The sequence below is a fragment of the Eubalaena glacialis genome, chromosome 13 (assembly GCF_028564815.1).
Source record: "Eubalaena glacialis isolate mEubGla1 chromosome 13, mEubGla1.1.hap2.+ XY, whole genome shotgun sequence".
Classification (NCBI taxonomy): domain Eukaryota; kingdom Metazoa; phylum Chordata; class Mammalia; order Artiodactyla; family Balaenidae; genus Eubalaena; species Eubalaena glacialis.
In genome coordinates this window covers 26,015,720-26,032,697 of record NC_083728.1, presented here as the reverse complement: position 1 = coordinate 26,032,697, position 16,978 = coordinate 26,015,720, and the positions used below count along the sequence as shown (strand labels likewise).

The 16,978-nt window shown below is 47.0% G+C and overlaps 1 protein-coding gene across 3 annotated transcripts in view; it reads left to right on the top strand.

Moving 5' to 3' along the window:
- The window catches only part of ZNF341 (zinc finger protein 341), a 41,885-nt gene that overhangs the window by 7,951 nt on the left and 16,956 nt on the right, over positions 1 to 16,978 (top strand). For 2 of the 3 annotated variants that reach the window (XM_061208271.1, XM_061208273.1), the window contains 6 exons: positions 1,801 to 1,950; positions 6,216 to 6,467; positions 9,954 to 10,149; positions 11,794 to 11,884; positions 13,523 to 13,716; positions 14,448 to 14,638. In XM_061208271.1, coding sequence (XP_061064254.1) covers positions 1,801 to 1,950; positions 6,216 to 6,467; positions 9,954 to 10,149; positions 11,794 to 11,884; positions 13,523 to 13,716; positions 14,448 to 14,638 — 1,074 coding nt within the window. The remainder of the gene's footprint in view (positions 1 to 1,800; positions 1,951 to 6,215; positions 6,468 to 9,953; positions 10,150 to 11,793; positions 11,885 to 13,522; positions 13,717 to 14,447; positions 14,639 to 16,978) is intronic. The other variant, XM_061208272.1, reaches the window with a different exon arrangement.

The following is a 16,978-nucleotide window of genomic DNA, read 5'->3' as shown; positions in this document are numbered from 1 at the left end:
CAAGAGAGAAATCCAGGAGACTGATTAGGGCGCTACTGTACAAATCCAGGCAATGGGTGGTGGTGGCTTGACCAGGATAGTGGCAGTGGAGGCGGAGAGAAGGGGTGAGATTTTCGAAATATTTTGAAGGTGGAGCTGACAGAGCTTGTGGATGGATTGGATGTAGGGTGTGAGATTAAGAGGAGTCAAGGATGACCAGAGTTGGAGTTGCCATTAACCGAAGTGGGGAAAACAACAAGGAGAAGGTTTGGGGGTGGGGGGTGTCAGGAGTTCAGCTGCTCGTGTTGAATTTGAGATGCCCATTGGACCTTTAAGTGGAGGCAGTGAAGATGCAGACAGATATACACGTCTGGAGGTCACAGGGCAGGCTGGGGGTATCTGGAGAAGCTCGCAGAGTTCTCAGTCAGGAACATAGTTCTGGAGCAAAGACACCCTGGGTGGGAGCTCAGAGGGATTAAAGACTCCTCATAAAGGGGGCTGGGCATGTCCCAGGATGCCGGGTCACAGGGTCAGGTTTCCCTCTGGCTTCCTCTTGTCTCCTTATTCCTCTAAAACATTATCTTCACCCATTGTATAGACATAATTCCTGCCATCAAGATAAAAGTGTTCACCTCCAGATCCATAGGACATGTACATTTAAACTTTTCAAGTTACCATAGACATCTTCTAACACAGAGCAGTCGTTTTCTCACTCCTTGATTATGAGTTTTGTTAGTAGAAAATGTTCCCTCTCCCCCCACTCCCCTTTTTTTTTTTCAGTAGGAGAGAGGGAAATTCTTCCAGTCCTGGGCAAGGAAAAAACTTTAGAACACAGTCGGTTGGTAATGGGCAAACACGAATCCCTCTGCCTAAGTGAGTTGGATGGACGTGGAAATGATTTCCCATTTTTTGTCTCAGCCTAATGCATGTGGCATTGTAAAAATACATGTCACTGCCTTTCCTGGCCGTGACATGGGGTGTGTCCCTAAACTGCCTGGGTTGTCCTTGCTTCGTTGAGGGCAAGGACATCCTGTTTGAGCAGGGACTCTGGGTTCAGGGGCCCAGTTGCTGCTGTCCCCAGGGGTTCTACAGACAGATGACTTAGGAAGATGCCAGGAAAGAAAGGCAACAAATAAACAAAACAAAACACGCTTTACATCTACTGACAGGAATAGTCACTGCATGTTTGACACCCTCTTGTAAGGTCTGCCTTTCATCCTTGCTGTTAACCTGAGAACATATTATTATACTTTCACATACTTTCTTAAGTACTCACAGGAATTACATAGTAGTATTGTTTTAGATTTTTAAAGATGAGAATATATAATGTACATGTTGTTATATAATTTGATTTTCCATGCAATACCTCTTACTTGCTCTCTATAGTATTCTATCCATGACTATATTGTATTTTTTGATCTATTCTCCTATTGATGGACATCAAGGTTATTTCCAGTTTTTCACTATTAGAAACAAGGCTGTGCAGAGTACTCTTTTTCTGTGGACTCCCTGTGGACAGGTGTGAGTGATTCTCTAGGATAGAGGCCTGGAAGGATTGTTGCTGGGTCACAGGGTATATGCCTTACATGGAGGTGTGACTTATTCTCCTTGTTTGATAGATGAGGAAATGGAGGTTGAGAGAGGTGGAATGACTTTCCCAGGGTCACATGGCAGGGAGAAGTAGCAGAAGTGGAAATAGAATCCAGGTCTGTGGGACTCCAGAACCCAGATCTTTTGCATCATGCCATCTGCTTTCTTCCACAGCCTCAGACATGTTCTTTCTCTCCCTTTCTCTCCCTTCCTCTCTCTCTCACTGTCCAGATCTCCACGTACATTACCGTGCCCCCATCCCCACTGATCCAGACCCTGGTGCAGGGGAACATCTTGGTAAGCGATGACGTGCTCATGTCTGCCATGTCGGCCTTTACGTCCCTGGACCAGCCCATGCCCCAGGGCCCCCCGCCTGTGCAGGTAAGGAGGTGGCCAGTTTCTCACGGGATCTTGATTCTAGGCCTGCATGTTGACTACTGCAGATTCAGAATCTTGTAGAGAGAAGGGGGCTTGGCCCCAGCTCTCCCTCAAGCTAAGGAGGACTGTCAGCTTCCCCTTGGCCAGCCTTGCTGTGGCTGGGGAAGCTGCCGCATTCAGCTGGGACCCAGAACATGACTTTGGGGTTTCATAGCCACAGTCCAGTTGTTTGGACTCCTGTTTTTATTCTTAACAGAAATGTTCCATGTCCATTAGAAAAACACTTGAAAGTACACAATAGAAAAGTAAAAAAAAAAAATTTTTTTTTTTTAAATTATTCTTAACCTGGAAAGTAGAGAGACATGGCAACTGACTGAATTTACAATTCTTGGTTGGATCCTGTATTGGGTGGGGCATGGGGGAAGTGGTAAAGGCCTTATTGGGACACTTGGGGAGATTAGAATTTGGAGGAATCTGAATTTTTTTTTTTTTTAAATAAATAAATTTATTTATTTATTTATTTATGGCTGTGTTGGGTCTTCGTTTCTGTGCGAGGGCTTTCTCCAGTTGCGGCGAGCGGGGGCCACTCTTCATCGCGATGCGCGGGCCTCTCACTGTCGCGGCCTCTCCCGTTGCGGAGCACAGGCTCCAGACGCGCAGGCTCAGTAGTTGTGGCTCACGGGCCCAGCCGCTCCGCGGCATGTGGGATCTTCCCAGACCAGGGCTCGAACCCGTGTCCCCTGCATCGGCAGGCAGATTCTCAACCACTGCGCCACCAGGGAAGTCCCGGAGTCTGAATATTTTATTTTATTTATTCAAAAAAATATTTATTTGTTTGGTTGTGCTGGGTCTTTAGTTGCAGCACATGGGCTCCTAAGTTGTGGCAGGAGGGCTCCTTAGTTGTGGCATGTGAACTCTTAGTTGTGGCATGCATGTGGGATCTAGTTCCCTGACCAGGGATTGAACCCAGGCATCCTGCATTGGGAGCATGGAGTCTTAACCACTGCGCCACCAGGGAAGTCCCAGAATCTGAATATTTTAGATAATAGTATTATATCAATATTCAATTTCCCATGTACGATCATTGAATTGTGGTTATATAGGAGAATGTCCTTGTTCTTAGGAGATGCATCTGAGTACAGTTTTAAGGAATAAAGTGTCGTGATGTCTGTAACTAACTTTCAAGTGGCTTGACAAAGCACAAATATGTGTATGTGTGTGTACACACACACACACACACACACACGTTGCAAATGTGGCAAAATGGTAACAACTCGCGAATTAGATGAAGTATAAAGACTGTTCATTGTATTCTTTTTGCAACCTTTCCGTAGGTTTGAAACTTTACAGAATAAAAATTGGGAAATCAGGGAATTCCTTGGTGGTCCAGTGGTTAGGACTCCACGTTTTTACTGCCAAGGGCCCGGGTTCAATCCCTGGTTGGGGAACTAAAGTCCCACAAGCCAGACGATGCTGCCAAAAAAAAAAAAAAAGAAAAAATTGGGAAATCAATCAATCAGTCAATCACCCTTACTCTCTCTACCCAAAGAAAACACTGCCAAAATTTTGGTGTCTGGCTTTCCTGACCTTCGAATGCACATAGAGGGACTTCCCTGGCGTTCCAGTGGGTAAGACTCCACGCTCCCAATGTAGGGAGCCCAGGTTCGATTCCTGGTCAGGGAACTAGATCCCACATCCATGCCGCAACTAAGAGTTCGCATGTCGGGCTTCCCTGGTGGTGCAGTGGTTAAGAATCCGCCTGCCAATGCAGGGGACGTGGGTTCGAGCCCTGGTCTGGGAAGATCCCACGTGCCGCAGAGCAACTAAGCCTGTGCGCCACAACTCCTGAAGCCCGCGCGCCCTAGAGCCAGTGCTCTGCAACAAGAGAAGCCACCGCAATGAGAAGCCTGTGAACCACAACAAAGAGTGGCTCCCACTCACCACAACTAGAGAAAGCCCGTGTGCAGCAGTGAAGACCCAATGCAGCCAAGAATAAACAAACAAATAAAAAAATAAAAGAGTTCGCATGCCACAGCTAAGGATCCCATGTGCTGCAACTAAGGAGCTGGCAACCCGCAACTAAGAAGCCCTCGAGCTGCAACTAAGAAACCTGCCTGCTGCAACTAAGGAGCCGGCCTGCCACAACTAAGACGGTGCAACCAAATAAAATATTTAAAAAAAAGAAAAGAAAAGAAAGACAGATGTGTATATTTTAAATATATTTATTTAAAAAGCTATTTCTGGGACTTCCCTGGTAGTGCAGGGGTTAAGAATTTGCCTGACAATGTAGAGGACACGGGTTCGAGCCCTGGTCTGGGAAGATCCCACATGCCGTGGAGCAACTAAGCCCGTGCGCCACAACTACTGAGCCTGCTCTCTAGAGCCCGCGAGCCACAGCTACTGAGCCCGTATGCCACAACTACTGAAGCCTGCGCGCCTAGAGCCCGTGCTCCGCAACGAGAAGCCACCGCAATGAGAAGCCCGCACACCGCAATGAAGAGTAGCCCCTGCTCACCACAACTAGAGAAAGCCCGCGCGCAGCAACAAAGACCCAACGCAGCCAGAAAAAAAAAAAGCTATTTCTGGGCTTCCCTGGTGGCACAGTGGTTAAGAATCCGCCTGCCAATGCAGGGGACACGGGTTCAAGCCCTGGTCCGGGAAGATTCCACATGCCACAACTGCAGAGCCTGCGCGCCACAACTACTGAGCCCACGCACCTAGAGCCCGTTCTCCACAACAAGAGAAGCCACCGCAATGAGAAGCCCGTGCACTGCAACGAAGAGCGGCCCCCACTTGCCGCAACTAGAGAAAGCCCACGCGCGGCAATGAAAGACCCAAACGCAGCCAAAAATAAAAATTAAATTAAAAAAATACGTACATATCTATATATATACACACATCTATATAAATGGGTCAGGCTATATGCACTGTTCTGGAACTTGCTTTTCTTACTTTACCTTTTGTATAACATCATTCTGTCTCTGTGCCTACAACCCTACATCAGTATTTCCCAAAGTGTTCCTTAGAACAGTGGCTCCTTGGGATTTTCCAATAGAAAAAGGATCCCTGGTCAAACCAGGCTGTGAGGGAGGCATTCTGCCTCTTCCCTTGCTCTGTCCCTGGGTTCCTCCTGCAGTAAAGAAATACTTTTGATTTTGTCACCCCAGATTTTTCTCTAGACATATATGACTATGGAACCCAAGGAACAGCAATGAAGAGAGGCACCCTTTATGAAATATTGATCAGCATCATCACTTTAACAACCACAAAGGGTTCTGTTCCATTCCATGTGGATGGACCATCCTCTGTTTAGCCAGGCTTCCATGGAAGGACATTTAGGTCATTGCCATTTTTTGCTGTTTTAAAAACTACTGGAATACCATCCACATATGGTTATCGTTGCCCACCTGCTTGATTATTTTTGTAGAATCAATTTCTAGAAGTCATTGGCTGTGTTTCGGGGGTCCATGGCCACCAGCACATTTGGTGACTCTCTAGAAAGACTCCCAGAACTCAGGATGGTTGTGCTCATGGCTGTGGTTTATTAGGTAAAAGGATACACAGCAGGATCAGCAAGGGAAGAAGACCCAGCAGCTGAAGTCTGGAGAAAATTGACGTTCTTCCAAGTCTCCAAAGTTCTCTCTCTCAGGGAAGTGGCGGGGCTGCATAGAGCACGCATCTTCCTTCAGCAGAAAAGAGCAGCAACACGTGCACAGTGTTACTGCCAGGCAAGCACACCTACGACTCTAAGGCCAGGGCTTTTACTGGGGATCGGTCACGTAGGCACCCAGCCACAAACCAAAATTCCGGACCCCGACATGGGAAGGAGGGGTTCACCATAAATCACATTGTTTGTGCAAACAGTCTAGGTGGGTTGTTGTAGGGTCAGTGCCCAGGTGGGCAAAATAGCCTTATTAACATAGGAAACCTTCTACGAGGCACATTCTCAGATGCCAGTTCAGAGTCAGTCCTACAAGCAAGCCCTTCTAAAGACAACAACATTAGGCCTGCTCTGTGAGCTCATTTCTGCACAAGCTGGGCCATTTTTGCTGACTTTCATGGAGAAAAGGGATAACAACGCCAGACTGATGGCTCCTCGAATTCTCCCATGATTTTGTTTCCATGCCCCCTCTCAGCCCCGTCCTCTGAGCTGCCTGAGTGGCTCTTCTTTCCGCATGGCTGGCTAAGGCAAATGTCCTTCCCCACTGATAAATCAGACAGCTGGTATCAAGAGGCTATGACACTTTAATTTTCTCTTATGATTTCAGAGTAGCCTGAACATGCATTCCGCGCCAAGCTACCTCACCCAGCCTCCACCTCCTCCTCCTCCCCCTCCACCACTGCCTCCACCTCCACCCCCCCAGCCTCCACCACCCCCATCCCAGAGCCTGGGTCCCCCCGGGCGTCCCAACCCCGGCGGGAATGGCGTGGTGGAGGTGTATAGTGCCACAGCACCCCTGACTGGGAATGGAACGGTGGAGATCCAGGCATTGGGAATGCAGCCCTACCCACCCCTGGAGGTGAGCAGACGCTGGGGCTTGGGGTGAAGGGGGAGAAAGTGGTCATGGTCATCATGGGTAACCTGAACCTTTTCTGAATACCAGCTGTGTGCCAGACACTGCTAGGGATACCGTGGAGGGCAAAACCAGATCGAGCTGTTATACGTGTAAATGTAAAATGCAAACCACGAGAAACTGGAATGAAGTAGAGGTTGTAGCAGAAATACAAGCTGCCCTCAGGGAGTGCTCAGGACAGTCAAGAGAATACCTGCCTTTTGGGGAAAGGATTCCAAAAAATTACATATGTGAGTGTCTCATATTTTTTAACAAGCTAGGTATATTGGTTAGCTATAGCTGTGTAAGAAATATCCACCAAACCTCAGTGGTATATAGGAAAAAGTGTTTATTTTTCTCACGTCTACAGTGGTCAGCTTGGCAACTGCTGATCTTGGCTGGGTTCTCCCACATGTCTGGAGGTTGACTGGCGTCCACTGTTCTAGAATGGCCCGGTGTGGGATAAGTCTGCTGGGGTGACTTGGCTCTGCTGCATGCATCTTTCATTCTCCAGCAGTTTAGCCAGGCATGTTCTCACCACAGTGGTGGACGTGCAGTAATGCAAACAGAAATGCTCAAGACTTCTTGAGGCTTAGGCTTGTAGGTGATACAGTGTCACTTCCATTGGTCAAAGCAGGTCACAAGGCCAGCTTAGATTTAAGAAGTAGGGAAATAGGTGCCACCTCTTGATGGGAAAAGCTGCAAGTCACACTGTAAAGGGCCTGGGTACTAGAAGAGGTAAAGAACTGAGGCCATTCAGTCAATGTACAGGCATACCTTGTTTTATTGCACTTTGTAGATATTGTGCTTTTTTTACAAATTGAAGGTCTGTGACAACCCTGCGTTAAGTAAGCCTATCAGTGCCATTTTTCCAACAGCATTTGCTCACTTCATGTCTCTGTGTCACATTTTGGTAATCCTTGCAATATTTCAAACTTTTTCATTATTATTATATTTGTCATGGTGATCTGTGATCTTTGATGTTATTACTATGACTCGCTGAAGGCACGGGTGATGGTTAGCATTTTTTAGCAATACAGTCAAAAAGTTTTTTAAATTAAGGTATATACTTTTTTTTTTTAGATATAATGCTGTTGCATACTTAACAGGCTACAGGATAGTGTAAGCATAACTTTTATATGCACTGGGAAATCAAAATTTTTGTGTGACTTGCTTTATTGCGATATTCGCTTTATTGCAGTGGTCTGTAACTGAACCCACAATATCTCCGAGGTGTGCCTGTTCCATATGTACCATATTAATTCCCGGCTAAAGAGCTCTGAGCTACAAGCAGTCTACTCTCAAGGCACTAAGAGTTCAGAACCATGCCAGACGCCAGTGCTGGGGGGCATGGTTATGATAGAAAGAGCCTACCTGCACTTGAGGTCACATTATCTCAGACTCACCCTAGAATCCAGCCATATAGACATTCCATGTAAGGTAGCATCTGTATGGAAAGAGAACTAGACCAGTGGGAAAATTCCTCCACCAGCCATGTGATGTTATAAGAGCCTGCAGGGGGATTTTTCCTAGCCTGGGAGAATAACGCAAAAGGACCTTGTTCAATTAAAAAAAAAAATTAAGTCAGTGAGATGCTGAGAGGACGGTGGTGGTCTCATAGGCAGAGGGGGCCAGCATAGGGGTAGCTGCCATTGTTTATTTTCCATGTAGACAAGGGTGCTCTTTGAGGACAGAGCCTGAGTCATCTTTGATTTTGCATCCTTAACACCTGGCAGAGTGCCTGGCCTGTGGTACACCTACAGTAGGTATCTGAAATAGGGTCCTCTGACCTCAGTTTCCTTTCCTCCAGAATGGGAACTCCCCTTGCAGAGCTGTGAGGATAATGAGAACTAACCCAGTGGCAGTCATGTAATTGCTCAGTAATGACTTGAACGATGAGTGAGTTCATTCACTGTAACAAATATTTATTGAGTTCCATATTGGTCAGGAAAATTGAAACCACTCTAGGTATTTCTGGCAAAGGGATTTAATCCAGGAAATTAGGTGCTGCAAAGTTGATGGAAGGGCTGGAGGAGCAAAAGTCAGGGTTGTTGAGCACCACTCATTTTCAGGGTCGCTGGTGTTCCTTGGCCCTTAGAACCAGGACGCTGCTGCTGCACCCAGAGGTGAGGAAACTGTAGGATTCTGTTGCTGAGGTTCCAGCTGCCCTGCTGTCCTTGGGGCTGGTGGTCAGGAGGGGAACGTAGGGTTCAGCCAGCCACTCTGAAACTCATGACTGCAAACCCACCTATCTCCCAGCACAGCTGCCGGAGGAGAATGGTTTCTACCTCCCTTCTGCCTTCCAAATCTCATGCAGATGCTTCTCATGGGCAGAACTTAATCTGTGTTCAGAACTGTGCTGGCAAGGATGCTTGGGAATGTAGTTCCCAGCTTCCCACCTCTACATTTCAGGGGAGAGCATGGGCAGGTGTAGGAATGGTTCCAAGGCCCGACAGACAAGACCCGGCAGAAGCACCTACTGGTGCCATATTAGATGCCCAATACCTACGTAAATGAATTCATTCATTCAACAAATATTTATTGAGTCCCCACCCTGTGCCAAGCATTGCTCTAGGCCTGGGAATAGAGGAAGAAACGAAAAGCAAAGCAAAAGTCCCTGCCTTCACGAAACTAGGCAGATAATAGACAAGATAAGTAAGTAAAATGTACAATTTATTAGATAATGATATGTCTAAGGAGAAAAATAAAGCAGAGAAGGATAAGAAGTGGAATTTTGGATAGGCTAGCCCAGGAAGACCAATGAATGATGAATAGATGAATGAGTAAATAAATTCTTCACACCCCAGTGTCATGATGTAAGCTTAGTGGTCACTGAGTTTGGGTGGCTCAGAATTCATTTGGTAATTTTCTTGTGGCTTCAGTGTCAATTCTTGGCCGAGGGATGCGTGCTGGTGTGGCATCAGGCAGAGTCGGTTAAGAAGTGGAGTTTCTGGTGAGGGCATAGACCCTTCTGACTTCCTAGTTCTCCTGTGCAAGCAAACTACTACTAATAATAATAATGGCAATCACAACAGCTAATGTTGATTGGGTACTTACTATATGCCAGGCACTATTTTAAGCTCTTTACTTGTTAACTTGTTTAATCCTCATAACCCTGTGAGAGGGGTGCTATGATTAGCCCCATTTTACAGATGTGGAAACTGAGACAGAAGTTTAAAAGACTTGCCCAAGGTCAGTTAAATGATAAGTGGCAGAGTCAGGATTTGAACCCAGGCAGCCTGGTTCCAAAGCTCCTTCTAACCTGCTGGCATCATGAAGTTCTAAGGGGTCTTGGGAGTGACTGGGGTGACTGAGCAAGGTGGAGGAGTTAGGATGGTGATGTAGATTGGGGGTAGCTAAGATCAGCCAGGGACACAGTGAGGGTCCCACTGGCTGGGGCAGGTCTTCCCCTCCCTTCCCAGGGCACTGTCCCTGACTGTGCTGTCTTTTTAGGTGCCAAACCAGTGTGTGGAGGCTCCAGTATACCCCACCCCCCAGGTGTACAGCCCCGGCAAACAAGGATTCAAACCGAAAGGACCAAACCCTGCTGCCCCCATGACCAGCGCCACCAGGGGTGCAGTGGCCACCTTTGACTCCCCACCATCGCTGAAGACCCGACGGACCAAAGGTTCCAGTGGACTCCCAGAAGGTGGGCCCACAGCCTGCCATGGCATCTTTCCTCAGCGTGGGCCTATCCACAGGCTGCTTAGTTCCAGTCTTCCCTTTTGTGATAGTTAGGATTAAGTTTGGTTGCATGTAATGGAAAATCCAAAATAAGAGTGACTTCAAAATGATAGACTTTTGTTGTTCTGTGCAAACTAAGTCCAGAGGCAGGCATTCTGGAGAGCATGTGCCTATATAATCACCAGGCACCCACATTTCTTCTATCTTTCTGCTCTGCCATCCCTAGAACATGGCTTTTGTTCTCAGGGTGCCTCATCATGTAAAATGGCTGCTGGAGATCCAGTCATCAATTTCATATTCCAGGAAGTAAGAAGGATAAAAGAGGCGTCTCCCAGCTCCCAGACGTTCTGCATGATGCTTTTGCTTACATCTCATTGGTCAACACTTAGTCACTTGACCATATCTAGTTGCAAAGGAAGCTGGGAAATGTCTCTTTTGCCAGGAACATTGATGTTCCCATTATGTAGGGGATTTATGAAGAAAGAAGAAGGAGTGAGTGGTTAATAGGCAGGCAAGCAGTGATGTCTGCCACCCCTTCGGAGATGGTAAGCATGGGGTTAGGGGCAATGTCAAAAAGTGGTGGTAGTGGGGAAAGGCAGAGGAATTCAGAATTTTTCAGGGGGTTTCAGTCAACCTTCCTTCCTTTCACAAACGTGTTGAGCATCTGTGTGCTAGGCTTGGTGTCAGAAACTGAAATCTAGGGACTTCCCTGGTGGTCCCGTGGCTAAGACTCCACACTCCCAATGCAGGGGAACTGGGTTCCATCCCTGGTCAGGGAACTAGATCCCACACGTCACAACTACGAGTTCGCATGCCGCACCTAAAGATCCCAAATACCACAAAGAAGATCCCGCATGCCGCACCTAAAGATCCCAAATACCACAAAGAAAATCCCGCATGCCACACCTAAGACCTGGTGCAGCCAAGTAAATAAATAAAATAAATAAATATTAAAACAAACAAACAAACTGGAAATCTAGCATCTTGGGTCATGATTTCCTTACCCTTAATTATTCACAGTTTAATGGGAGAGACAGGGAATAAATAAATATTTATGGGTCACCCTAGGAAGGAGATTAACAGAGTACTATGAGAATACTGGGGAGAGACTGGAAAATGATGCTGCCTATCTATCTGGGGATGAGAAGGAAACAGTCTTGTGACTATCTGAGGGACAAGCATTTTAGGGAAGGGGGAACAGCAGGTGCAAAGGCCCTGAGGTGGGACCATGTTTAAAGTCTTTCAAGGTTAACAAGGAGTCCGCTGCAGCTGGATGGTAAGAATGATGGGGTTGGAAGGAAGTAGAGGATGCAGAGCCCCATAGGCCACAGCAGAGAGGTTGAATTTTATCCTAGGGCAGAAGGGAGCCTTTGAGGGGTTTGCTCTACTCTCCCAGCCAGAGCGTGTCCTGGGCTTTTCTCCCCCAGGCACTGTGAGAGACTCACCTGTGCTTCTTCCCCTGCCTGTCCACGGGTGTAGATCTCCCAGGGTCTGAGCTGTCTGGCCCCAAGTCCAGGGGGTACAGTGGCTGGAAGCTGCGCTTGGCGCCTTCAGTTGTGTCCCCAGGCTAACCATCCCCTTCTTCCCTCTTTGTCTTTTTTTTTGTCAGCTGCAGGGAAGCCAAAGGCTCAGAAACTCAAGTGCTCGTATTGTGACAAGTCATTCACCAAAAACTTCGACCTGCAGCAGCACATCCGAAGGTACCCAGGCATGGTGTGGCAGGTGGCTCCTGGGGGGAGGTAGGCTGAGGGATTCACGTGGAAGCAATGCTCCTTTCTCAGCCCCTTCGTCTGGGTGGTGACCAAGGCCCCATCTGGTCTGTCATGGTACTCAGACCTACAGTCCAGCTCAGGATGATTTTTCCCTTTTCTTTCTCAGGAGCAGTGGGAAGGATCTGTGGGGCATGCCTACTGTGATGGGGAAGGTCCAAGTGGGTTCAGTTGGGGGAGGAATTTACTTGAATGGACAGGGGCTTTGTGGGTGGGAGGCGTGCCTCAGTCTCACTTCTGCAGAAAGGGCTGACCTTGAGGATAGCCATGCTGTGTGAATATGCCTCTCCAAGCTCTCTGCTCACTAACCTTGACACCCCTTGTCCCAAGAACCTGCAAGGAGCCCCTCTGGGCCTCAGGTTTTCCCTTGTGAAGTGGAGGGGTGGCCTTGTTCAGTGTTTCTCACAGAGTGGCACATTGGGACATGAGATGATTTTAGGTGGTTTATGGATATTGGGGTTGAAAAGACTTGAAAGACATAGTGAGAAAATTATCTTTTCAATTTCTTTCAGGCAAAGGAGAAAGCCTCAGTTTGGTGTAGTCTGTCTTTAATGCCTCTCATGTACTTGCTCATGTTTTATAACAGAGAGAGAGAGAGAGAGAGAGCCTGAGATTCCAACCTCGGCATGCAGCAGCTTCTCTCTAGACCAGGGTCTACCAGCCTATTGAGATGTTTTAGATCACATCATGCTTTTCTCTGGGGGCTGCCTGAGGCTTGGTAGAATGTTTAGCAGCATCCCTGACCTCTAACCATTAGATGCCAGTATCACCCCTCACTCCTCAGCTGTGACAACCAAAAATGTCTCCAAACATTGCCAGATGTGCCCGGGAGAGCAAAGTCAATCTCTGTTGAAAACCACTGGTCTACACTAGTGTGTGTCAATAGAACTTTCTGCAAAGAAGGAAATGCCCCAATAGCCACTGTCCATAGGGTAGCCAGTAAGCATATGGCTACTGAGTACTTGAAATGTGGCTAGTATGACTGAGAAACTGAGTTTTTAACTTTATTTTATTTTAATAAGTTTAAATAGTTCCATGTGGTTTGTGTCTACCTTACTGGATGGTGCACCTATAGATCTTAATAATATTGTTTTATAAATAATTGCATTTTTTTGTTACTTTGTGTTTATAAGTGGTTTTCCATATATAATAACAACAGGAAACTTCATTTTAAATTATTAAGTTTTTAAAAAGTACACTGATTTGAAGGAAAATGTTAAATAATTGTACAAGTGCTGTGCTGTGACAGCTAGGATGTTTTCTCCTTCAAAAACCAGAAGTCCCTATTTAAACAATTAGGAAATGTTTTATCTCACAATGTGAGATGACCACAGAGAAGGTCAGCTCCAGGGCTGGTTGATTCAGCAGCTCAGTAATGTCACCAAGAGCCCAGGGTCTGTCTGTCTCTGGTCTGCCTGCCTCAGCAAGAGGGCTTGTCCTCATGGTGTCAGGATGGTGGCCAGCAGCATCTGGATGCTCTGCCTGGGCCTTCCTGGTGGCTGTGAGCTCCCAGGCTGAGGCCACAGTCCCGTTCCGACACGCGGGTGCTGACAAGCCTTGTGTCTGCAGCCACACTGGTGAGAAGCCCTTCCAGTGCATTGCATGTGGCCGTGCCTTTGCCCAGAAGTCTAATGTCAAGAAACACATGCAGACCCACAAGGTGTGGCCTCCAGGACGCAGCGGTGGCACCGTCTCTCGCAACTCTGTGACTGTACAGGTCATGGCCCTGAACCCCAGCAGGCAGGAGGATGAGGATAGCACAGGTGGGTAGAAGTGGCCATTAGGCACTGTCCGGCTGGAGCCTCCCTATGCAGCCCTGGGGGTGAGCGGCGCCAGCCACAGGCAGCTAATGTGCAAGCAACATATGCCCACTTTTACATGACCTGCCAGTGGGAACTACCCTACTGCATTGTTTAGCCATTCTGTGTGTGCCCTCTGAGTTCTTGTGAGCTCTAGAGAAGAAACCATTTCTTTCAAAACTCCTACAGTGCCTGGCACCAGAGGGTCCACCATTGAGCAGACATTTATGGAGGCCTACTGTGTGCCAGGCCACTGGGCCTACGGACATGAGGTCAGAGGCCCCCGTCCTCAGGGAGGGTGAGGGAAGGACAACTAAACAAATGATTGTAGTTGGAACAAGGAGCTGGGAGGCATCGTGAGTACAGCTAGGGGTGGCAGTCAGTGTTGTTAACAACCACGGAGAGGTCTAGAGTGTCCAAGGGGAAGGCCTGCGAGGGGAGACTTGAGGCGTAGCTCTTCTGGAATGTTAGTATTCAGTACGTTGGCCCCTGGAATGGCTGTGTCCGTGCGCACCAGCTGAGTGTGAGTGCAGGGCCTCGGGTACAGCATCCAACCCCGAGCTCGTGGTAGGTGGCGGGGTGAATGCAGGGGAGCCCGCAGGAGGTGCCCTGGGAGTCCTTCCCGAGGGGCGTGGCTCTGTCCTGGCTCTCCCTCTGCCTTTCTCAGTGACTTCCCTCCCTGGCTTTCTCCACAGGGTTGGGCCAGACCCTGTCGAGCGCCCCGCAGCCCCAGGCCTTGCCCACAGCAGGCGAGGAGGAGGGGGACAAGCTGGAGGCCAAGCAGGTGGTCCTCATCGATAGCTCCTACCTGTGCCAGTTCTGCCCCAGCAAGTTCAGTACCTACTTCCAGCTCAAGTCCCACATGACCCAGCATAAGAACGAGCAGGTAGGTGGGTGGCGGGGAGCAGGGGTCAGGGTGGGCGGGCAACAACGACTCTAGTTGTAAGCCTGGACTGCTGTTGCCTGAAAGGGACAGGAGTGGGCCTCGGCTGCTCTGAGCTACCATGTGACCGTGATGGACCAAGCTTCCCCGTCCGTTCTGCCTGGGTGGGGCCAGCTTACTGGGCCGTTATGGTGCTTGCCCAGGGGAGGAAGCCCACCTCTCAAGGGTCGTATAATGAAGGGACCTGACACAGGAAGCATCCTTACTCCTCTGAGAAGACGTAGGGTCTAAAAACCTACCTATGGGGATTTAAGACTACTGCCTTTTTTTTTTCCATTGAGGCATAATCCATATACCATAAAATTCACCCTTTTAAAATGTACACTTTAATAGTTTTTAATCTATTCATAATGTTACGCAGCCATCACCCCACTAATTCTAGAACATTTTTATCACCCCAGGAACTTTATACCTGTTAGTAGTCACACCCCCCTACTCCCAGCCCCAGGCAACCACTGATCCGTTTTCTGACTCTATGGATTTGCCTGTTCTGGACATTTAATAATGGAATCATATAGTACGTGGTCTTTTGAGACAATGTTTTCGTTTGTGTTGTAACATGTATCAGTACTTTATTCCTTTTTATTGCTGGATAATATTCTGTTGTATGGATATAGCACATTTTGAATATCCTTTTATCAGTTGATAGACATTTAGGTTGTTTCTACTTTTTGGCTTTTGTGACTAATACTTTTGTGGACATCTGTGTACAAGTTTTTGTATGAACATATGTTTTCAATTCTCTTGGGTATAAACCTAGGAGTGGAATTGCTGGGTTATATGGTAACTCTATTCCAGTCTTTATTTTTTTTAAAATAATCTTTATTAGTTATTTTTTTTCTCCTTATAAAAGTATCATATACCCAATGTAATATTAGAAAATTCAGAAAAGTCTGAAGAATATTTAGGTTAACATTTACTATTTATTATATACTGGGTACTCTGCTAAGGGCCTTACATTCAGTACTTTATTTACTTCTCATAACAACCTTAGAGATAGGCATTTTCAGTATATCCAGGTGAAGAAACTGAAGCACCGAGAGGTGAAGTGACCCATCCTAAGTCACACTGCCAGTAAGTGACAGAGTCAGGCTTCAAAGCCAGGTTGGTTTGACTCCAAACCCCATGTCATTAACCACCTTGCAATGTGTCCTCCCATGAATGCAGCCCAAAATGCAGTATGTTTTGTAGATTTTCTGTTTGTTTTTTTTTTAAATTATAATTGGGATCTGTACACATATATAATTTTGATGTATGCTTTTTTCTGAGATAGTTTTTTAAAAGACTTTTTAAAGAATTGTAGGTTCTCAGGAAGCTGCAAAGATGGTATAGAGAGGTCCCTCATACCCTTCAGTCAGTTCCCCTCAATGGTTACTTCTTACATAACCAGAGCACAATATCACAAGTAGGAAACTGACTTTGATATAAAGTGTATGTATAGTTCTATGTCATTTTATCACCTGTGTAGATTTGAGTAGTCACCACTGCAATCACGATACAGAAGGATTCCATCACCACAGAGCTCCCTTGTGCTGGGTTTTTGTAGTCACACCCACGCTCCTCATCAACATCCCTGGCCTCTGGAAACCACTAAAATTAATCTGTTATCTGTCCTTATAAGTTTGTCATTTTGAGAATGTTGTATACGTGGAATCGTCAAGTATGTGGCCTTCTGAGATTGACTTTTTTCACTCAGTGTAAATTTTCTTGTGCTTTTTGTTTTTTAATCTAATTTTATATTCTGAGCATTTACTCATGTCACTAGTTTTAAAAAATATTTATTTATTTATTTATTTATTTAATTTTTGGCTGCGTCAGGTCTTAGTGGCGGCGCGTGGCTTCTCTCTAGTGGGCTTTTCTCTAGTTGTGGTGTGCGGGTTTTCTCTCTCTAGTTGTGGCGCATGGACTTCAGAGTGCGTGGGCTCTGTAGTTGCAGCACACGGGCTCTCTAGCTGTGGCTTGCGTGCTCGGCAGTTGCAGCGCGCGGGCTTAGTTGCCCTGCCGCGTGTGGGATCTTAGTTCCCCGACCAGGGATTGAACCCATGTCCCCTGCATTGGAAGGCAGATTCTTAACCACTGGACCGCCAGGGAAGTCTCCATGTCACTATTTTAAAGAAAAAACCATAAATTTTAATGGCTACATTTTTTTTTTGGCCATGCCATGTGGCATGCGGGATCTTAGTTCCCTGACCAGGGATCGAACCTGTACCCCCTGCAGTGGAAGCAGTGGAGTCCCAACCACTGGACCACCAGGGAATTCCCAATGGCTACATTTTTTTAAAT